At 43.0% G+C, this 23,968-nt stretch overlaps 1 protein-coding gene and 1 pseudogene across 2 annotated transcripts in view; both read right to left on the bottom strand.

The window, feature by feature from the left end:
- The window catches only part of DMXL2 (Dmx like 2), a 401,239-nt gene that overhangs the window by 185,947 nt on the left and 191,324 nt on the right, over positions 1-23,968 (bottom strand). For both annotated transcript variants that reach the window (XM_063926075.1, XM_063926076.1), the window contains exons 15-19: positions 20,865-20,982; positions 8,777-8,896; positions 8,435-8,662; positions 6,430-8,112; positions 5,204-5,314 (exon numbers count right to left, since the gene is read on the bottom strand). In XM_063926075.1, the coding sequence (XP_063782145.1) occupies positions 5,204-5,314; positions 6,430-8,112; positions 8,435-8,662; positions 8,777-8,896; positions 20,865-20,982 (2,260 nt within the window). The remainder of the gene's footprint in view (positions 1-5,203; positions 5,315-6,429; positions 8,113-8,434; positions 8,663-8,776; positions 8,897-20,864; positions 20,983-23,968) is intronic.
- Positions 352-470, bottom strand: LOC134937334 (5S ribosomal RNA; annotated as a pseudogene).

Here is a 23,968-nt window from a genome sequence, read left to right as displayed (position 1 = left end):
TGCTGTGCATCAGCAATAAATATTAAAACAAGTATTAAACAACAAAATGATGTTGACGATATAGTAATATGTAACTCACTTATATTAAGAGGGTGACAGAAAGTTTATCTGAAAACCCACTGATTTGTAAGCGAGTATTGATGTTTGACGTTTGTCAGAAGCGAAAATATATAAATGTTCCTATTATCTCTATGAAATTATGATGTTAAGTAGATTGATGTGTTCATAGAAGAGATAATGGAAAACCGGCTTGTGTAAGTATGGACTCCTAAAGAGTGGGTCAGCTGCAATAATGGATTGCAAGATTGAACTGAAATTAAATTTGCTGATCAGCGGAAGGTATATTTCTTGGTGCTACAGTACCCGGTATTCCCAGAGGGTCACCCTTTCTGGTACTGACCTGGCCCAATGCTGCTTGGCTTCCAAGATCAGGCGAGATCGGGCATGTCCAGCATGGTATGACTGTAGAAAGTCGAAAGAATACCTGTCAGCATAGGCAATGGCCACTGATGAGGCAAATTCAAAGAAAGTAATATAATGACTAATGTTGGTCTATAACATGCTGGTTGCCCCCAAAATGACGTAAATGGATGGGGGGATCTGAAAAGAACTGAAGAGATGAATTTATCTCCCCTCACAAGTTTTATTTATACACACTCAAAATGATGTGTTTAGTGGATGGATGGATGGATGGATCTGTAACACACGGGGAGGTTAATTGCTCTCCCCTAAGGGATGTCTCAAAAATGAGATAATAGTGAGAGCACGTGTGAATTGTATCACAAATAGTCCATAATGAGTTCTTTCCAAAAAATGAAATAAGGACTATAGTGAGAACACCTGCTCCAAAGCATCACAATTAATCCATAAATATGCAACCTGAAATGTTGGTGTGAAAATTACAGAGAGATATGGTGACAATAATACGCCTGTGCTGTATAATGCAGAGCGTATGGACTCACAAGTTTACAGCCCACAGGTTGCCTGGATGGTTAATGATAAATAAACGGTTAACCAAGAAATACTGACAGGCAAAAAAGATCCCAAACTTGACCTAGCATCCAGTACGAAAATTAATGAAAGTTCATAGAGGCTGCAGCACAAAAGTTGCAAGAGCAGCTATCCGTCTGTTCTGCAACTTCACACATAATACAATACAATAGTTGATAAGAATCACAGGTTGCCTGGATGGTTAAAGATAAATAAACGGTTAACCAAGAAATACTGACAGGCAATACATACACTAATTTGCAAGAACAGCTGTACATTTATACCAAGAAGACATATTGATATTGCACCAATAGTCTTATGACTAATTATTTGAAAAAACTTATGAAAAATCTGTGCTGACCCATGTGATGGTATTGAAAATGTTTAAATAAGTAAATATAGAATCCAGCAAAAAATGATTAAATTATTATATATGGCAGCTGTGACTATCTCATGTAAGAGAGAGAAAAAAACTGTCTGTGCAGGTAACAATAACAGTGGTGTTACTTTGCAAAGCTCCCCTGCAGTCAAGATACAAATAATAACATAATTACCACAGTAATTGTAGAGATAATATGCGGCTAGTGAGTACTTCCCTACATAGGTAAATATCATAAATAGATTTGGTATGTATATATGGAATTTTAGTGCAGTTCATGAGTGGTTTCCATGTACTAAGTAACTGCTGTGTGTGTATGCTGTTACCATGGAAACCTCTGACACTGCACCGTCGTTGCCGGGGAAACAATACCCTTCTTGTGCCGCTTAAATGAAACAGAAGGCTTCCTTCTGATCCCGTGCTGAGTGCACAGGAGGGTGATCTGAGCAGGGGGCTGAGTCCACCGCATAAAGCGGTGGTATACTTGCTGCGATGCTGGATTGAGGAGTCCGCCCGCCGGAGCCCCGTCGCGGAGGTCCCGGAAGTCGAGTGCCGGACCGGAAGTGACGCGCGTTTCGCTGGGAGGAGCTTGTTCACATGATCGTCTGATCTGTGAGCCCTCTGTGTGTGTCATTTAACAGAAGCTTTAGCCAATGCGCTTGTTAGATGGTTTGACAGACATAGTCAATGGCCAATGGGTAAATAGAAACTGGAGAACCTGGGACTAAAATGAATGAGTTTTGTGGCTTATGATATCATTAGAGAAAATGCAGAAAGGCTGTTGCATAGCAAGGTGATACATTTACTGAAGTTGTTATATTGCAATGGTTTAGACAAATTATAAGAGATATGAACCTAAACAGATACCTATGAATTAATTTAAGGATTGATATGTATAATAGAAATGAATATGTTATTTAAATAAAATAATGATAATAGAAATAATAATAATAAAAATAAAAATAAATATAGATATGAAACAAATGAAATAATAAAAATATTAATATTAAAAAAAAATATATATATATATAAATAAAAATAATAATAAATATAAATATAAATAATAATAAAAATAATAATAATAATAATAAAAATAATAATAATAAAAATAAAAATAAAGATAAAAATAAATAAAAATAATAAAAATAAAAATATAAAAATAATCTAAAAATAAAAATAAATAAAAGTAAAAATAAAAATAAAATAAAAAATAAATAATAAAAAATAATACAAAATAAATAATAAAAAATAAATAATAATAAATGTAAAAATAAACTTATAAGGGTTGGATTATAGACTGATGTGTGTGCAGAAGAATAAGGTGTAATAAAGTGAAAATGAGAAAGCAGCTGGACAGAAATTGTGTATAGAGTAAGTGTCAAGAAAAGGATGAATAATGTGTTATTTAATGCTGGTTGCTTTCTGTGATTTATTAGACAGCCGAATCAGGCTGTAAAGAGTGATAATTGTGATGATGATGTGAGAAAAATATAAATATTATTATACAAAAAGTTAAACAGTAATTAGAAAGTCGGAAGGATGTCGGAGGGATGTGTCGTCATTGTGAAGAAAAAATAAATTTTTATAGAAAAATGGGACTATTTTTGCAGAGTGGAGAAGCACACAAAACACACAAAAAACTAAAAACAACAAGAAACCAGAGTGAATGGGGACAATATGGATTGAGTGGTAAATGCTGTGTGAGTGAGGTGCCGTATGATAAGGATTAAGAGTTTGGAAGAAAGGGGTATGTGGGTGGGGGGAATGGGGGGGTTTGTAGGGGGGGTTTTGTGTGTGGTGGGGAGTAGTTATTAAGTGGGGAGAGGTTTGTATGTGTGAGGGAGGAAAAAGAATTTTGCTGTGTGAAGAGAAAGGAAAAGGGGAGGAATGAAGAGGAGATGGGGAAAAGGAAAAGGTGGAATAAGAAGGTTGGAAGAGGAAAAGCTAGGTGTTTGGGAGGAAATATTAAGTGAAAGGGAATGTTAAAGGTAAGTGAGGAAACAATGGGGGGAGTCGGGAGAATGTGAAGGAAGAAGTTGAGGAATACTGTGAGAAGGGATAATTGCTATACTATTTGGCTAATATCTAAATAAAAATAAAAATAAAAATGTTAGTATCATTTTTCTATGCTGGCTGATTTGACAACCTGGATACGAGAATTATTACATGTAAAAGCTTTGTGCAAGAGTTAAATTAATACAAGTTCTATACATTACTCCAGAAAGACACTGTAATTGATATGTTCATTAAGACCATTGGGGGCTATTGTTCCCAGTTTAAAAGTCCATTCACTTTCTTTTTTTAACAGTGCTCTTGTAATGTTGCCACCTCTGATACCTAATTTGATCTGTTGGAGACCAAATATTTTGAGTTCTTTAGGCGACCCCGCATGGTATTGGAGAAAATGTTTGGCCACTGTGGTTAGTTGTTTGAATTTTTGTTGGTCTGTTTTGGCGTTTCTGACTGATCCAATATGTTCAAGAGCCCTTTGCTTGAGCATGCGGGTTGTCATGCCTACATATTTTTTGTCACATGGGCAAGTGAGGCAGTAGACCACATTGGTACTCTTACAGTTAAAGAAATTTGTAATTTTTATTTTATTGCTGAATTTGTCCACTATTTCTGGGCTTCTAGAGATGTGAGAACAAGCCTTACATTCTCCACAGGGATAGGTCCCCTTAATGGTGGGATTCCTTGTAGGTTGTGATGTGTAATGGCTCTGAACTAAATGATCTGCCAGGTTAGGCGAGCGTTTCCAGCTCATATCGATTGTGCTCTTTAATCTCCTCGCTAAGTCATTGTCCGACAGTAGTACTGACCAGTGTTTTTGAAGGATTCCTTTGATATCTCTCCACTCTTCACAGAATGTGCCCACAAATCTGAGAACATTGTCCTCTTTATTAGGAAGTTTTTGATGAAACAGTAATGACTCTCTTGGGGTTTCTAGAAGAGATAATTTGGATTTCTTGATGAGTCTTGAGCTGTACCCTCGTTCCTTAAGTCTCTTGGTTAAATCTTTACATTTCTCCTGGTAGACTTCTTTGCTAGAGCAATTCCTTTTAAGTCGTAAAAATTCACCTTTAGGGATGTTTTGAATAGTGGGTGGAAAGTGGGAACTTTGTTGATGAAGGAGGGTGTTAGTGGCTGTTTTCTTTCTGTATAATTCTGTAGAGAGCATGTTATCTTTTCCTTTGTATATCTTTAGGTCGAGAAAAGAGATGCTTTCCGTACTCTGTTCATGTGTGAATCTAAGATTCAAGTTGTTGGAATTCAGAAAAATTAAAACCAGGGTGGGTCCCCGTACGCCGCACCCGTGGTCTAATGCACTTTGAAACCGGGGACCCCCTTAGCGGGGCCCCCTGAGTGTACTCACCACCGATGTCACCTTCAGGCAGTGTTAGGGGTGTGCGGCATGCTGCGACTGCGACAGCCAGTGTCCCGCTGAACAAACAGCCCCTCAGGACGGTGATCCTGCAGCGGGGAAGCGGCTCTGCACCTCGTAAGGCTGGTGTCCGTTCGTCCGCTCCCCTAACTCCCACGGCGCAGGTATGCTGTTGCGAGAAAACTAAAAGTTTTAAATGAAATTGAAGAAAACTCTCTGGAGCTGCAGAGATGTGCATCCTCTCCTGAGGGCACTTTTTTCTAAACTGCCTGTGGGAGGGGGCATAGAGGGGAGGAGCTAGAACTCCCAGTTGAAGAAATTTAAAGTGCACTGGCTCCTTTGGACCCCGTCTATACCCCATCGTACTAGTTCTCCCCAATATTCCTTATGGATGCTAGAGAAAATATATCTCAAGTAAGAACAATGACACAACATCAGAAATAAAACAGTACCTTGGTGAAGCAGCTGAATTCGATACAATGGAGGGAGGGATGTTAGAAGACACGTGTGCAAACGCATTGCCAACAAGTACCTCAATCCACATTCATCAAGATTGTCTCCCCCTGTAAATATATAAAAACTATATTAAGTTGCTAACTAAAGAAAACAACGTTATTAGAACCTACATACTGAAAAGCTAGCTTGTGCTCTGTACAATAAACAAAAAATGCCTTTCTTATGAGCTCAGAAGCACCTGACACTACTTTAATAACAATCCACATGAGGATCTGTATTTTAAAGCTAAGGTGTGGGTCATACTGCATTGCAAACCAACAAATTCTTGTAGTAGTGCATTACCTTGCATTACTCTGTCAGATAACATCACAGTTCAGGCTCTCATCAGTTCTATGTAGTGTAAACTTCTTTTACATACTGTACTTTTAAAGTTAATCAGGCAGTAACAATTGGTTACGTTCAGGGACAAGGTTAAAATCTACATTTATGATGTCCACTTACAGTATATTAATTTAATCAAAGAAACCTATTGGTGCTGTGATGCACTATCTACCCTGGAGTAGACTATCCCATTTTGTTTTACCGCTTTAATATCTATTTGTCTTGATCTTTTTGAACTGCTCAAAAAACAATCAGTACAGATGTGTCCTCATACATCTTGCCTCAATAAGCCATGCAGCAGGAGATGCCTGGCGTGAGTGGGCTGACAGGTCCCATGCACCTCTGTTAGTGTCTGGCGTCTTTTTTTTGCAGAAAATGCATCTTATTCACAATGTGAATAGGACACACAAGCAGCTTATGCTGAATAAAATGATATGAGGCATGCCTATATTCTGTGCCTGTCTGCGGCTGCATCTGCATACGAAATGGTAAGTTACAGTGTTTACTAGGAAAGCTCTGTAGCATAGCACTTTGTATGCAGATATAGCCACAGTTGCACACAGAATATAGGCATGCCGCAAATAATTTTAATCAGCATATGCCGCTTGTGCATCCTATTCACATAGCAATGCTAAAAAAGATGCATTATAATGGAAAAAGTTGCACGTAAAGACGCTCTGCACTACCAAGTCACACCACTTCATGGTGTCACTAGAAGGGCTGTTTTAACGTACCACCAGGAAGCTAGATGTAGGTGGACACATCTGTTGATTTTCCTCTATGTTATTTTAATAAACCCCAACACTATCATTCACATAATAAATTGTATTATCGCTATTACCTGAGTAGTTCTTATCTCTGCTTTCCCCAAGTTCCGTGCTGGTTGTGGCCACTGTGTCAGCCAGAGCCACCAGAAACATCTGTTCTAATCGTGTCAGGCCAGGTAAACTGGAATGCATGAGATGGCTTGAAAGTACGCTAGCATGTTCACGACCAAAGTAGGTAGGTCCATACTGGGACAGGTTGATCACTTTTGATCTCCGTTCTCTTTTCTCAGTTTCAAAACCAATAAAGTCATCAGTGGTCACACTTTGTACCTGAAACAAATCCGAATATGGATCATCTGCTGTAGTATCAAAACTTAGTTTAGAAGTCTGAGATATTTTCGTAGCCTCTTCTGGGGCAGAATATGGTGTATCTTGATCAGCAGAGAGTAGTGCATAAAGTGGTAGCGGTGGAATGGAGTCGATTTCTGTGTACTCTCGCGTTCCATCTTTTCCAGTGATAATCATGTCTTTAGCGGTGCTGCCGCTTACGCTTATAGTCCGTGAGAGGTGGCGTTTTGGAGCAGCTTCATCTCCAGCTTCTAAGTCTTTTACGACTGCGACCTCCCCTGCAATGCACTTTACTAAATGTGAAAGGATGGCTTTTGCTCTACTAACTTTTCCTAGGTCCATAAGTTCAAGTAACTGCGTTGGATGATATTGTGGAAGGGTTGGAGAAAGCACGTGGGCAGCCTCAAAAAGACCTCCATCCTGAATTACAGTTGGACTGCCAAATACATCATCAACAATAGCAGCACCATCAATCACACTGGTTTTCTTTGAGATCATCTGAGTTTGAACAGAATCCGACGGTGCGGATTTGTCTTCAAAGGCTGAAGATTCAGCATCACTGAACCTCAGATTGTGTTTCCACTGTGCATAGACATGCATTTCACAATCCATGCCAACAACTAAAATACCATCCCTAACCCAGGACAGAGATACTGGCAGTGAAGGTGTGCCATCCACTGACGACACCAAATCAATTGATCTGAGCAGGACCCATTTGGATTTGATGCCTTGCTTTATACTACCACCTAGTGGTAAAGTAATGACAGCAATTCCATCCTTGCTACTGGTCTGGTCAGTAACAATACCTGACAAACGTCCATACATAAAAATATTAGAACCGACTCCAACAGTAAGTATATGCGAGCCATCTTCTTTTGATACCCAATCTAAGTGTACTAAATGTTTGATATTGGGCATAAGATGTTTGTCTTTGTTTAGAAATACATCTGATTTAAAATACACAAATAAGTTGCTGTCAACGCTTACTTTAGCATCAAGGATGCTCCCAACTCTTATCAAGTCATCAAGGTGAATTGTTTGTTCAAGGACCCATTCTGATCCTCCAGTGGATTCACATTCAAAGAGACATACGTGCATAGAAAACTCTTTGGAGACAAAGCCGTTATGCTGAATGGGCTGCTTGTATGCTACAGCAAGTCTTCCTGTGTAAGAGCAGCTTACTGCAACTGGTTTTCCCGCAACGCTTACGGAACTGGTGCTCTCATCACGCCCTTCATTCATTAAGGACCATTCCTTCCAGCAATAGCTATGCTGCTCCTCACTGCCTTCATTATCTTGTAAGGTTTGCACACTGCATCTCCAGAACCGCACTCTGTTGTCGGAGCATGTAGTAACCACTAGATACGGTGCAAGGCACACGGGGTAAATTGATGAGGAACTAAGATGACCTGCAGGGACACACATACATGTCAAAACCTGGTCTTGTTTTATTCAATTCATTGTTAGAAATAATCCTACTATATGTGTATAACTCTAGTATTGGCAGAAACTATTTCTAAGTCAGTTTGACAGTTTTCTGCAGAGAATGATGAATTAACTGGTTTATACACAATATTTCCTGAATAAAAGGTTGTACAGTGCATATCACCCTAAATTAAGCTGACAAAAAGCAAAGCATTGGAAACATCACTTAGTATTTTATCCTAGGTTTTCAAAATGTACTTTTCTATGTGAACATTTGTGCTATAAGGCAAGTTGAGATAGTCTCACCTGCCGATGGTGTCGCTCTGATCACTTCTACGCCATTTGGGATATCCAGTGGATGGCTATACACTAGCTTGGAGCTCAGAATCAGTTTACTGGCAGTCTGCAGATTAGCAATTGATGCAGAGCGGGTCATTGGGCTTGGGCCAGGAGAGGTTTCCGGGGATGACTCAACATTGGCTTGCCCAGGTATGGTAAGAAAGTTTGTAGATGAGGCTGTGTCTGCGGGTTTTGCTTTAGGAAAAACAAAAAACACAATACTTTAGAAGTGCGGTACAAAATATATAAAGCATTTATATTTCTTTAGTAGAGATAGACGTATCAAACATGTTTTGCCCCTATACATACCCACACATGCTTGCACAGACTTCAGATGAAGATGCCACATGTTTAAGATTGAACGGTTTTGTGCATCTTTCTCTATTACAACAAGGAAAAACTTTTCTGAGAAGGGAGGTGGCCGATAACCTGTTGATTATGAACATATATTACTATAGATCCACAAAAGTACAACAAACCTTACTGATGTTATCAATAGAAAGTTGTAATCAATTAACCAGAGTATCTGCAAAAGTACCTGGTTAGACTGATAGAGCAGTATAGATCTCTTAGATAAAAACTAAAGAAAAACTCTTCAAATTACAATGAAAGTAGTATGAATGAGCTCCAACTCAATAATATACACAAACGTTTCTGCAGTATATATAAATTCAAATATCCAGAAAGGGGATGGAGGAGGAAGGGGGGGTGGGTTGATCCCACATCAGACTATAGGAGGTACGATTGTGCTTTGTAATGTCGTGTGTCCAGCTGTTGTATGTATTTTGGGTGGATTATCCAAATGTACTTGGTCCCACGACTCCCACCCATATAAATGTACTAGATATTGGTGGTTGTGCTCCCAGAGTTAAATAAAAATGTCAACTATCAAGACAGGAGTCCCACGAGTATGCAGAAAAAAAAATAGAATTAACCTCTTTTTGGGGGCACTATTGTTTTATAAAATGTAACTTTTATTTATTATACATTCAAATATTTGTATCTGTTCTCATAGATTTAGAACGCTATCCCCGGGAAAAGAAACACATCATTAACTAAAATACGGGTTAAATATCCGTGAAAATAATAGTTTAACACCATAATTGCTTTCTTAAAGTAAGAACACCATAATAGGTTGATGTGTTCATATAGAAATAATTTATGATACTCAATATGTTGATTCAATATCAATGTTAAAGACCACTGTTTGAATGGAGGGTTATTTCCCCCATTTTAAACTTTAAAGAGATATTTCCCTGGTTTTTACCTCTTTGCAGTGCAAGACAATGTTGGTATCAGGACACATAGACAGCATTTGCATATATACTGTTTACCAACAAATTACCCTTCGAATATTATGATTGCAGTCTTGCCAATTCAACATTAAGGACCTCATTCAGTAAGCATTGCAAAATTAGCATTACGCAATTTGGCTAATTATTGAACAACTGCGCATGCGCAGCGTTCGCATTGTGCCCGTGTGAGTAAAAATAGCGACAGAAACTGCATACACATCGTGATCGCAATGCATCCACTGTTAAACTGACAGGAAGCAGGCGTTTCTGGGCGGAAACCTGACATTTTCTGAGTGTGTCTGAAAAAAAGCAGGTGTGCCCAGGCGTTTTTAAGGAGGGCCTCTGAAGTCTGCAATGACCACTTACAGCCACTTGTGTCGCAAGAATTGCGGATGACCTTGCGTGGCGCAGATAGGAAAAATCTTTAATGTTCCGGGAATTGTGTTTGGTTTTGCGATCAGCCCGCATATTGTATATGGGTGTTTTTTCTCCATTTCTGGGTGGCAACTATTTGATCGCAGCGCAGAAATTGCAATCCTCACTGAATAAGGTCCTAAGTAGGCAAATAAGTATTTCAACCACATAGCATCCCTCAGCCGAGATAAACATAATGGGGCGGATGTAATGAAGCTGCAGTTCGGTGGCAATGCAGGATCTCAGCCGAACGCGAACATTTTTTTAAAAGGGCAATCACATACAAGGCATGGTTTTGCCTTGTAAGTGATTGTTCTTTTAATTAAACATCCAGAGTTCAGCTGGAATCCAGCACGGTCGCCGAACGTGGGCGTCATTACATCCAGCCCAATGTTTAAAAGTAAGGCATATTGTAAGGCTTCAGAACAGGCTCTGATGATGCGCACATGAGACCTGTTCACTAAAGGCATACCACTGAACTGACCATCGCAGAGATATAGGTATCAACCTCTTCTATCTACTAGGCACTCTCCCATTGTGCGGAGGAACATACCCTGCCGTGAAATTTCTTCTTATACCAGGACAGATGTAGCACAGAAAAGCAGAAGGGCCACTGTACTATTTCTGACTATACTCGTCACTCTATATACAAGAAGGGGCAGAAGAAACTCTCTTTATCTGGGGACACTCTTATAGTTATAAAATTTTACTTTTATTACTGTACTTTAAAAAATAAGATTTTACTCACCGGTAAATCTATTTCTCGTAGTCCGTAGTGGATGCTGGGAACTCTGAAAGGACCATGGGGAATAGCGGCTCCGCAGGAGTCTGGGCACAACTAAAAGAAAGCTTTTAGACTACCTGGTGTGCACTGGCTCCTCCCACTATGACCCTCCTCCAAGCCTCAGTTAGGATACTGTGCCCGGAAGAGCTGACACAATAAGGAAGGATTTTGAATCCCGGGTAAGACTCATACCAGCCACACCAATCACACCGTACAACACGTGATACCATATCCAGTTAACAGTATGAAACAAAACTGAGCCTCTCAACAGATGGCTCATAACAATAACCCGGTATTAAACAATAACTATGTACAATTATTGCAGACAATCCGCACTAGGGACGGGCGCCCAGCATCCACTACGGACTACGAGAAATAGATTTACCGGTGAGTAAAATCTTATTTTCTCTAACGTCCTAGTGGATGCTGGGAACTCCGAAAGGACCATGGGGATTATACCAAAGCTCCCAAATGGGCGGGAGAGTGCGGATGACTCTGCAGCACCGAATGAGAGAACTCAAGGTCCTCCTCAGCCAGGGTATCAAATTTGTAGAATTTTGCAAACGTGTTTGCCCCTGACCAAGTAGCAGCTCGGCAAAGTTGTAAAGCCGAGACCCCTCGGGCAGCCGCCCAAGATGAGCCCACCTTCCTTGTAGAATAGGCTTTAACTGATTTAGGACGCGGCAGTCCAACCGCAGAATGCGCCAGCTGAATTGTGCTACAAATCCAGCGAGCAATAGTCTGCTTAGAAGCAGGAGCACCCAGTTTGTTGGGTGCATACAGGATAAATAGCGAGTCAGTTTTCCTGACTCCAGCCGTCCTGGAAACATAAATTTTCAAGGCCCTGACTACGTCCAGCAACTTGGAATCCTCCACGTTACTAGTAGCCGCAGGCACTACAATAGGTTGGTTCAAGTAAAAAGCTGATACCACCTTAGGGAGAAACTGGGGACGAGTCCTCAATTCTGCCCTATCCATATGGAAAATCAGATAAGGGCTTTTGCATGACAAAGCCGCCAATTCTGAAACACGCCTGGCCGAAGCCAAGGCCAATAACATGACCACTTTCCACGTGAGATATTTAAGATCCACGGTCTTCAGTGGTTCAAACCAATGTGATTTTAGGAAATTCAACACCACGTTGAGATCCCAGGGTGCCACTGGAGGCACAAAAGGGGGCTGAATATGCAGCACTCCTTTTACAAATGTCTGAACTTCAGGTAGTGAAGCTAGTTCTTTTTGGAAGAAAATCGACAGAGCCGATATCTGCACCTTAATGGAGCCTAATTTTAGGCCCATAGACACTCCTGCCTGTAGGAAGTGCAGAAATCGACCCAGCTGAAATTCCTCTGTTAGGGCCTTATTGGCCTCACACCAAGCAACATATTTCCGCCATATGCGGTGATAATGTTTTACAGTTACATCTTTCCTGGCTTTAATCAGCGTAGGAATGACATCCTCCGGAATGCCTTTCTCCTTTAGGATCCGGTGTTCAACCGCCATGCCGTCAAACGCAGCCGCGGTAAGTCTTGGAACAGACAGGGCCCCTGCTGCAGCAGGTCCTGTCTGAGCGGCAGAGGCCATGGGTCCTCTGAGATCATCTCTTGAAGTTCCGGGTACCACGCTCTTCTTGGCCAATCCGGAACCACGAGTATTGTCCTTACTCCTCGTTTTCTTATTATTCTCAGTACCTTTGGTATGAGAGGCAGAGGAGGGAACACATAAACCGACTGGTACACCCACGGTGTCACTAGAGCGTCCACCGCTATCGCCTGAGGGTCCCTTGACCTGGCGCAATATCTCTCTAGTTTTTTGTTTAGGCGGGACGCCATCATGTCCACCTGTGGCCGTTACCAACGATTTACAATCAATGTGAAGGCTTCTGGATGAAGTTCCCACTCTCCCGGGTGGAGATCGTGTCTGCTGAGGAAGTCTGCTTCCCAGTTGTCCACTCCCGGAATGAACACTGCTGACAGTGCTAACACGTGATTTTCCGCCCATCGGAGAATCCTTGTGGCTTCTGTCATCGCCGTCCTGCTTCTTGTGCCGCCCTGTCGGTTTACATGGGCGACTGCCGTGATGTTGTCTGATTGGATCAGTACCGGCTGGTTTTGAAGCAGGGATTTTGCCTGACTTAGGGCATTGTAAATGGCCCTCAGTTCTAGAATATTTATGTGTAGGGAAGTCTCCTGACTCGACCATAGTCCTTGGAAGTTTCTTCCCTGTGTGACTGCCCCCCAGCCTCGAAGGCTGGCATCCGTGGTCACCAGGACCCAGTCCTGTATGCCGAATCTGCGGCCCTCTAGAAGATGAGCACTCTGCAGCCACCACAGTAGAGACACCCTGGTTCTTGGAGACAGGGTTATTAGCCGATGCATCTGAAGATGCGATCCGGACCATTGGTCCAACAGGTCCCACTGAAAGATTCTGGCATGGAACCTGCCGAAAGGAATTGCTTCGTAAGAAGCCACCATCTTTCCCAGGACTCGCGTGCAGTGATGCACCGACACCTGTTTTGGTTTCAGGAGGTTTCTGACTAGAGACGACAGCTCCATGGCTTTTTCCTCTGGGAGAAACACTTTTTTCTGGACTGTGTCCAGAATCATTCCCAGGAACAGTAGACGTGTCGTCGGAACCAGCTGTGACTTTGGAATATTTAGAATCCAACCGTGCTGGTGTAGCACCTCCTGACATAGTGCTACTCCTACCAACAACTGCTCCTTGGATCTCGCCTTTATTAGGAGATCGTCCAAGTATGGGATAATTAAAACTCCCTTTTTTCGAAGGAGTATCATCATTTCCGCCATTACCTTGGTAAACACCCTCGGTGCCGTGGACAGACCAAATGGCAGCGTCTGGAATTGGTAATGGCAATTCTGTACCGCAAATCTGAGGTACTCCTGGTGAGGATGGTAAATGGGGACATGCAGGTAAGCATCCTTGATGTCCAGGGATACCATGTAATCCCCCTCGTCTAGACTTGCAATAACCGCCCTGAGCGATTCCATCTTGAACTTGAATTTTTTTATGTATGTGTTCAAGGATTTCAAATTTAAAATGGGTCTCACCGAACCGTCCGGTTTCGGTACCACAAACAGTGTGGAATAGTAACCCCGTCCTTGTTGAAGTAGGGGCACCTTGACTATCACGCGCTGGGAATACAGCTTGTGAATTGCCTCTAGCACAGCCTCCCTGTCCGAGGGAGTTGCTGGCAAGGCTGATTTGAGGAAACGGCGGGGGGGAGACGCCTCGAATTCCAGCTTGTACCCCTGAGATACTACTTGAAAGATCCAGGGATCCACCTGTGAGCGAGCCCACTGATCGCTGAAATTTTTGAGGCGGCCCCCCACCGTACCTGGCTCCGCCTGTGGAGCCCCACCGTCATGCGGCGGACTTGGAAGAAGCGGGGGAGGACTTTTGCTCCTGGTAACTAGCTGTTTGTTGCAGCCTTTTTCCCCTACCTCTGCCTCTGGACAGAAAAGACCCGCCTTTTCCTCGCCTGTTTTTCTGGGTCCGAAAGGACTGTACCTGATAAAACTGCGCTTTTTTAGGCTGTGAGGGAACATGGGGTAAAAATGCTGACTTCCCAGCTGTCGCTGTGGAAACGAGGTCCGAGAGACCATCCCCGAATAACTCCTCACCCTTATAAGGCAAAACTTCCATGTGCCTTTTGGAATCTGCATCCCCTGTCCACTGCCGGGTCCATAAGCCTCTCCTAGCAGAAATGGACAATGCACTTATTTTAGATGCCAGCCGGCAGATCTCCCTCTGTGCATCTCTCATGTATAAGACTGAGTCTTTTATATGCTCTATGGTTAGCAGAATAGTGTCCCTGTCTAGGGTGTCAATATTTTCTGACAGGGAATCTGACCACGCAGCGGCAGCACTGCACATCCATGCTGACGCAATAGCTGGTCTAAGTATAATGCCTGTGTGTGTATATATAGACTTCAGGATTGCCTCCTGTTTTCTATCCGCAGGCTCCTTCAGGGCGGCCGTATCCGGCGACGGAAGTGCCACCTTTTTAGACAAACGTGTGAGCGCTTTATCCACCCTAGGAGATGTTTCCCAACGTGCCCTATCCTCTGGCGGGAAAGGGAACGCCATTAGTAATTTTTTTGAGATTATCAATCTTTTATCAGGGAAAGCCCACGCTTCTTCACACACTTCATTTAATTCTTCAGATGGGGGAAAAACTACGGGTAGTTTTTTCTCCCCAAACATAATACCCTTTTTTGTGGTACCTGGGTTTAAATCTGAAATGTGTAACACCTCTTTCATTGCCTCAATCATGCAGCGAATGGCCTTAGTGGACATTAGATTAGACTCATCGTCGTCGACACTGGTATCAGTATCCGTGTCGACATCTGGGTCTGCCATCTGAGGTAGCGGGCGTTTTAGAGCCCCTGATGGCCTTTGAGACACCTGGGCAGGCACAAGCTGAGAAGCCGGCTGTCCCGCATTTGGCATGTCGTCAAATTTTTTGTGTAAGGAGTCGACACTTGCACGTAATTCCTTCCATAAAACCATCCACTCAGGTGTCTGCCCCGCAGGGGGTGACATCACTTCTACAGGCATCTGCTCCGCCTCCACATAATTTTCCTCCTCAAACATGTCGACACAGCCGTACCGACACACCGCACACACACCGGGAATGCTCTAAACAGAGGACAGGACCCCACAGAAGCCCTTTGGGGAGACAGAGAGAGAGTATGCCAGCACACACCAGAGCGCTATATACTGCAGGGACTAACTGAATTATGTCCCCTATAGCTGCTATAATATTTACTGCGCCTAAATTTAGTGCCCCCCCTCTCTTTTTTACCCTTTTTCTGTAGTGTAGACTGAAGGGGAGAGCCAGGGAGCTTCCTTCCAGCGGAACTGTGAGGGAAAAATGGCGCCAGTGTGCTGAGGGGGATAGCTCCGCCCCTTTTTTGCGGACTTTCTCCCGCTTTTTAAGGATTCTGGCAGGGGTAATTATCACATATTTAGCCTCTGGGGCTATATATTGTGATTGTTTTGCCAGCCAAGGTGTTTTTATTGCTGCTCAGGGCACCCCACCCCCCTGCGCCCTGCACCCTCAGTGACCGGAGTGTGAAGTGTGTATGAGAAGCAATGGCGCACAGCTGCAGTGCTGTGCGCTACCTTGGAGAAGACAGAAGTCTTCATGCCACCGATTTTCCGGACTTCTTCTTGCTTCTGGCTCTGTAAGGGGGACGGCGGCGCGGCTCCGGGACCGAACACCAAGGCCAGTGCCATGCGGTCGGTCCCTCTGGAGCTAATGGTGTCCAGTAGCCTAAGAAGCCCAAGCTAGCTGCAAGCAGGTAGGTTCGCTTCTTCTCCCCTTAGTCCCTCGTTGCAGTGAGCCTGTTGCCAGCAGGTCTCACTGTAAAATAAAAAACCTAAAATATACTTTCTTCTAAGAGCACAGGAGAGCCCCTAGTGTGCATCCAGCTCGGCCGGGCACAAAAATCTAACTGAGGCTTGGAGGAGGGTCATAGTGGGAGGAGCCAGTGCACACCAGGTAGTCTAAAAGCTTTCTTTTAGTTGTGCCCAGACTCCTGCGGAGCCGCTATTCCCCATGGTCCTTTCGGAGTTCCCAGCATCCACTAGGACGTTAGAGAAACAATAAGTATTGTAATCACATACAGATAGACAAGGGAGTCTCACTGAAGAAGCATCACTGCGAAACAGCTGTCTGAGAAGTCGGTGCCCGTGAATGCACTAGCGGGACACCGCACCACCAGTACAGCCGGACTGAACAGAGCAAATTCACCGCTGCTATACTCATACGCCGAACAGGTACCTCCTTGCTTTCAGGGCGCTGTGAGAAGTGCTGCAGGGCATGGTTAGAGACCCTGCAATACCATTAGGCACCAGGGACCGACCAGCCATCAGGGCACGGAACACTGCCGCTGACCTTTCTGCTTTCCATACACACCACAATAGGTTAGAGTATTGCTGCACCAATACCAGTGGCATATACAGGGAAGCAGCATACTCTGAGGGCAGCCCATGTGTCTTTATTCTATATCTTTTCTGATACTCTATCATCTTCTATGTCGGCGCTCTCTCATTGTGGGAAATGATCTACTGAGTGCCCTGCGCTGAATACAACAGGGAACTCAGGTAGTTACACTACAACAGCAGAAGCACCAAATTATCCTCATTCCAAACCCTGTGACACTGTGGGACACGCTCACTCACTATAAATGCACCTGCACACAGTGAGCAGCAGCTGCCCCAATTAGTATCAAAATACAAGGTTGCCTGTTACTACCCCTCCACTCATGCAAGGAGTTTTACCTTTATCCTGCACATTCCCACACATTGCATGTTATTAATCAGCAATATTGACATTAAGGACTGATATCATCAACTATTTGGCAATTTTTGTGAGATATTCTGTGGTGTGGACTCATTGGTGATTGTTGTTTGGAGTCATTATTATTCTTTACCGGCTGTATACAGTAACTGCACTGTGAACTGTGTTACCTACTGTATCAATAGGAATTATCTATGAGACCTTGAAAATATGGTACCAGTTTTGAAAATGAAAAATGATTATTTAGCTCAAGCTTTCTGAATTATCAGTGAACTACACATTGTCTATTTGAAGCATTTATTACAGCAAGAGAATTTATCATCTCTGCTATTATCTACAACTATATGTTATATGTGATGTTTGTCTATCTGTATGTGACTACAATACTTATTGTTTTTAAAGTACAGTAATAAAAGTTACATTTTATAACTATAAGAGTGTCCCCAGAAAAAGAGAGTTTCTTCTGCCCCTTCTTGTATATACGTTCATCATGCTCTCAGGGGAGCACCTCCACCTGAGACATTTCTAAGTGGAATTCCACTGGATAAAACCATGGTACTTATATTACACTGTGGAACAATATATTCTTAGCAATTGATTCACACCCTAATTGATACACCTGTGCTCAGGTCTCCCCCTCCCCATTTCCCTTTAAATATACTCGTCACTCTCTCAACCCCCGATCACTGACATTGACTGTCATAACGGATGGGCAGTAGAAGTGACGGGACAATATAGTCAGTACTTTGCAACTCTCCTCTTATATTACATACTATTCACTGTGTTTTAATAGCATTTTACTATTGATTCTTGACGATATTTGCAACAATGTATTTATTAAGCCACCTTAAACATTGAATGTGGAACTTGGAACCCAGTATCTATTTCAATAAAGAGATACCATTTGTTCTGCTTTAATTGACAACTGTCTGCTTGCTATTGAATTATTAATCTCTGCTTGGTCCTAAAGGGAGTCTCTATGATCATATTGTATGTTCATGGTCTCAGGAGACAACAGACGTATTAAGTGTACAATCCAAAACAACGTATTTATCTTGGCTGAGAGATGCTGTGTACTTGAAATACTGATGTGCCTACTTAATGTTAAATTGGTGAGAATACTTTGAGAAAGTTTTGATTGCAATTTTTGGTAAACAGTATATAAATGTAAAAGCTATCTGTATGCCGTGATAAAGAGGTAAAAACCCATGGAAACACCACAAAGTTTAAAATAAAACAAAACAATAAAAAAAAAACTACTCTCACAGTGGTCACTAACATTGATATTGAATTTGTGTCATAAATTACTTATACAGGTTGAGTATCCCTTATCCAAAATGCTTGGGACCAGAGGTATTTTGGATATCGGATTTTTCCGTATTTTGGAATAATTGCATACCATAATGAGATATCATGGTGATGGGACCTAAATCTAAGCACAGAATGCATTTATGTTCCATCTACACCTTATACACACAGCCTGAAGGTCATTTTAGTCAATATTTTTTATAACTTTGTGTATTAAACAAAGTGTGTCTACATTCACACAATTAATTTATGTTTCATATACACCTTATACACACAGCCTGAAGGTCATTTAATACAATATTTTTAATAACTTTGTGTATTAAACAAAGTTTGTGTACATTGAGCCATCAAAAAACAAAGGTTTCACTATATCACTCTCACTCAAAAAAGTCCGTATTTCGGAATATTCCGTATTTCGGAATATTTGGATATAGGATACTCAACCTGTATACTGTATGAGCACATAGGGGGTATTTAACCCCGTGACTAATTGCTGGCAATAATCCCTGCAGCCCATGGAAAGACTATTTAATTAAATAGCCTTTTTCCCTATGCTGAAAAAACGTGCATGAATCACGAAATCTGCTGAATCATGTCTTATTTTTGTTTTTCTCACGTGCTACCCGATTTTCTGGGTGTTTTTTCACTGACTTTACCTTGCAGCTCCATTAGCTGCAGGGTTCAGTCCGTCTGCGGGACTTGAGCTTGGGACTGTGAGGACTCGTGCGTCGGGTAAACTCTGCTAATTGAATAGGTCTGGCATCAGCAATTAGCGGAGGGATTGAATTCCCCCCCATAAACCTATTATGGTGCTCTGACCTTAAGAAAGGAAATGTGCTAATTGATGTGATTAATTGCAGGACTCCCGACTTGATAAATGAAAATATACAAGATAATAAAGTAATCATGGATAGTGTTCCCGCTAGTATCCAGGCAGGGCACAGAGGTGCGGGGGCAGTATGGCCAGCGTGCTTGGAAAGAGGGGGAGGCTGGCTGGGGAGGGGGCGCAGCCCCACCAGCATGACTATTGTGGGTGGTGTGGCCTCGTCAATGTCACCAATGGGGGAGTGCCCAGCTGTCTGCGTAACTAATGGGGGTGTGTCCAGCTGTTCACATCACTAATGGGGCCGTGCGGAGGTGCTGAACTTCCCCCAGGCTCTCCCCTTAATGTGAATAGATGGTGTGCGCATGCACACTGCATCTATTCACACGGATACAGCGCGGCAATGGGCACAGCCAGGAATAAATATGGACATATAAATGCCATGCACATGCTTTTTTACGTGGGCTAAAAGGTGCAAAATAGACCCAAATAGTCCATTATGCAAACACAACCCTATCCTAATGCTAACTGTTGCTTACATATACTTCCTAGTGAAGTGTGTAAATCACAGTTACCTTATTGATCAGTTTCCTCATCTATGGGGGTAGGCCAGGTCTTTAGTGGCACTTCACAACGCAGGTGTCTTTGGGTTTCAACTCATTACCACAAAAAGTAAGTTAAGACCACGAATATCAACCAGATGACAAAGTGGTTGCACCTTGGTGTGCACAAGAGGCTGTATATGTTCCTTGCCCAAGATCAAGAATATATATATATATATATATATATATATATATAATATAATATATATATACACACACACACATATATATATATATATATATATACACACACACACACTGTTTCTGTGTGTGTGTGTGTGTGTGTGTGTGTGTGTGTATACACACACACATCTATGCATACATACGTATACACACACTAGCTGTTCTACCCGTTCTTCGCACAGGAGGCTCTAATTTGCACGACTGTACAAATAAATGAGTGTTAAAAATTTGGTAAATCTATAGAGATGTAAATTTGACACGTCTTAATGTAAAGAAATATTAATCCATGTTTCTTGCAGTTACCAGAGGAGCACCCGTAGCAGATACTGTAAAAAGTTACAGGACCATTTTTGTAGTTGTAAATTCTACACACTGGAAGTGCAACCCAAATTTTGATCCGATTGTCTGTTTAGGCGTTATCATTCACGCAACGCAAGCCACGCATCGGTAATGACGTATTTATGTCAACCCCCTTTTCATCCACTTAAGGGAGGTTAATTAAAATTCTATTTACGTAGTTTTCCTATTTCCCACCTGCAGAATACCTGTATTAAATTTCAGCTTTCTAACATATAGGGAAGTAAGAAAATGAGTGATGAGTCAGTCAGTGAGGGCTTTCGCATTTATATACAGTATATATAGAATTTATATTTCTTCTGATACCTTGAGATGGCTGGAAAAAAATCTCAGTTTCTTTTACTTTTAATTCATCCTTATGTGGTTTGTATCCCAAAATGAAGTCTTCTTGAAACACATGAAGCAGCTGAGTTCGTGAGCCACACTAGAGTAAAAGGACATCACAATCAATCAACGTCAGAGGACAGCAACATTTACAGCCTGAGTGATTGAACAGTAACATCTGCAAGCTAAAGGCTGGGTTCTATTAAATCGCAGAATGTATTTATGTAATATTTGTTGTATACAATAATACTGGGACTTGCTTTGCAATGATACTTCAGAATTGTTGTGAAAATAAGAATTTAATTACCGATAATTCTATTTCTCATAGTCCGTAGTGGATGCTGGGGACTCCGAAAGGACCATGGGGAATAGCGGCTCCGCAGGAGACTGGGCACAAAAGTAAAAAGCTTTAGGACTACCTGGTGTGCACTGGCTCCTCCCCCTATGACCCTCCTCCAAGCCTCAGTTAGGATACTGTGCCCGGACGAGCGTACACAATAAGGAAGGATTTTGAATCCTGGGTAAGACTCATACCAGCCACACCAATCACACCGTACAACTTGTGATCTGAACCCAGTTAACAGCATGATAACAGAAGGAGCCTCTGAAAAGATGGCTCACAACAACAATAACCCGATTTTTGTAACAATAACTATGTACAAGTAATGCAGACAATCCGCACTTGGGATGGGCGCCCAGCATCCACTACGGACTATGAGAAATAGAATTATCGGTAAGTAAATTCTTATTTTCTCTAACGTCCTAGTGGATGCTGGGGACTCCGAAAGGACCATGGGGATTATACCAAAGCTCCCAAACGGGCGGGAGAGTGCGGATGACTCTGCAGCACCGAATGAGAGAACTCCAGGTCCTCCTCAGCCCGGGTATCAAATTTGTAGAATTTAGCAAACGTGTTTGCCCCTGACCAAGTAGCTGCTCGGCAAAGTTGTAAAGCCGAGACCCCTCTGGCAGCCGCCCAAGATGAGCCCACTTTCCGTGTGGAATGGGCTTTTACAGATTTTGGCTGTGGCAGGCCTGCCACAGAATGTGCAAGCTGAATTGTACTACAAATCCAACGAGCAATCGTCTGCTTAGAAGCAGGAGCACCCAGCTTGTTGGGTGCATACAGGATAAACAGCGAGTCAGATTTTCTGACTCCAGCCGTCCTGGAAACATATATTTTCAGGGCCCTGACTACGTCCAGCAACTTGGAATCCTCCAAGTCCCTAGTAGCCGCAGGCACCACAATAGGCTGGTTTAAGTGAAATGCTGAAACCACCTTAGGGAGAAATTGAGGACGAGTCCTCAATTCTGCCCTGTCCGTATGAAAAATTAGGTAAGGGCTTTTATAGGATAAAGCCGCCAATTCTGAGACACGCCTGGCTGAAGCCAGGGCTAACAGCATTACCACTTTCCATGTGAGATATTTTAAGTCCACAGTGGTGAGTGGTTCAAACCAAGGTGATTTTAGGAAACCCAAAACTACATTGAGATCCCAAGGTGCCACTGGAGGCACAAAAGGAGGCTGTATATGCAGTACTCCCTTGACAAACGTCTGAACTTCAGGAACAGAAGCTAGTTCTTTTTGGAAGAATATTGACAGGGCCGAAATTTGAACCTTAATGGACCCTAATTTGAGGCCCATAGACATTCCTGTTTGCAGGAAATGCAGGAATCGACCCAGTTGAAATTCCTCCGTAGGGGCCTTCCAGGCCTCGCACCACGCAACATATTTAGGCCAAATACAGTGATAATGTTGCACGGTTACATCCTTCCTGGCTTTGATCAGGGTAGGGATGACTTCATCCGGAATGCCTTTTTCCTTCAGGATCCGGCGTTCAACCGCCATGCCGTCAAACGCAGCCGCGGTAAGTCTTGGAACAGACATGGTCCCTGCTGGAGCAGGTCCTTTCTTAGAGGTAGAGGCCACGGGTCTTCCGTGAGCATCTCTTGAATTTCCGGGTACCAAGTCCTTCTTGGCCAATCCGGAGCCACGAGTATAGTCTTTACTCCTCTCCTTCTTATGATTCTCAGTACTCTTGGTATGAGAGGAAGAGGAGGGAACACATACACTGACTGGTACACCCACGGTGTTACCAGAGCGTCCACAGCTATTGCCTGAGGGTCCCTTGACCTGGCGCAATATCTGTCCAGTTTTTTGTTGAGGCGGGACGCCATCATGTCCACCTTTGGTTTTTCCCAACGGTTCACAATCATGTGGAAGACTTCTGGGTGAAGTCCCCACTCCCCCGGGTGAAGATCGTGTCTGCTGAGGAAGTCTGCTTCCCAGTTGTCCACTCCCGGAATGAACACTGCTGACAGTGCTATCACATGATTTTCCGCCCAGCGAAGAATCCTTGTCACTTCCGTCATTGCCCTCCTGCTTCTTGTGCCGCCCTGTCTGTTTACGTGGGCGACTGCCGTGATGTTGTCCGACTGGATCAACACCGGCTGACCCTGAAGCAGAGGTCTTGCCTGACTTAGGGCATTGTAAATGGCCCTTAGTTCCAGGATATTTATGTGAAGTGACGTTTCCATGCTTGACCACAAGCCCTGGAAATTTTTTCCCTGTGTGACTGCTCCCCAGCCTCTCAGGCTGGCATCCGTGGTCACTAGGACCCAATCCTGAATGCCGAATCTGCGGCCCTCTAGGAGATGAGCACTCTGTAACCACCACAGGAGAGACACCCTTGTCCTTGGAGACAGGGTTATCCGCTGATGCATTTGAAGATGCGATCCGGACCATTTGTCCAGCAGATCCCACTGAAAAGTTCTTGCGTGGAATCTGCCGAATGGAATCGCTTCGTAAGAAGCCACCATCTTTCCCAGGACCCTTGTGCATTGATGTACTGACACTTGTCCTGGTCTTAGGAGGTTCCTGACTAGGTCGGATAACTCCCTGGCTTTCTCTTCCGGGAGAAACACCTTTTTCTGTACTGTGTCCAGAATCATTCCTAGGAACAGCAGACGTGTCGTCGGAATCAGCTGCGATTTTGGAATATTAAGAATCCATCCGTGCTGTCGTAATACTACTTGAGATAGTGCTACTCCGACCTCTAACTGTTCTCTGGACCTTGCCCTTATCA

The sequence above is a fragment of the Pseudophryne corroboree genome, chromosome 6 (genome assembly GCF_028390025.1).
Source record: "Pseudophryne corroboree isolate aPseCor3 chromosome 6, aPseCor3.hap2, whole genome shotgun sequence".
NCBI classification, from domain to species: Eukaryota; Metazoa; Chordata; class Amphibia; order Anura; family Myobatrachidae; genus Pseudophryne; species Pseudophryne corroboree.
Note: the sequence above shows the minus strand (reverse complement) of the source record. Positions and strands in the feature narration are given on the sequence as shown.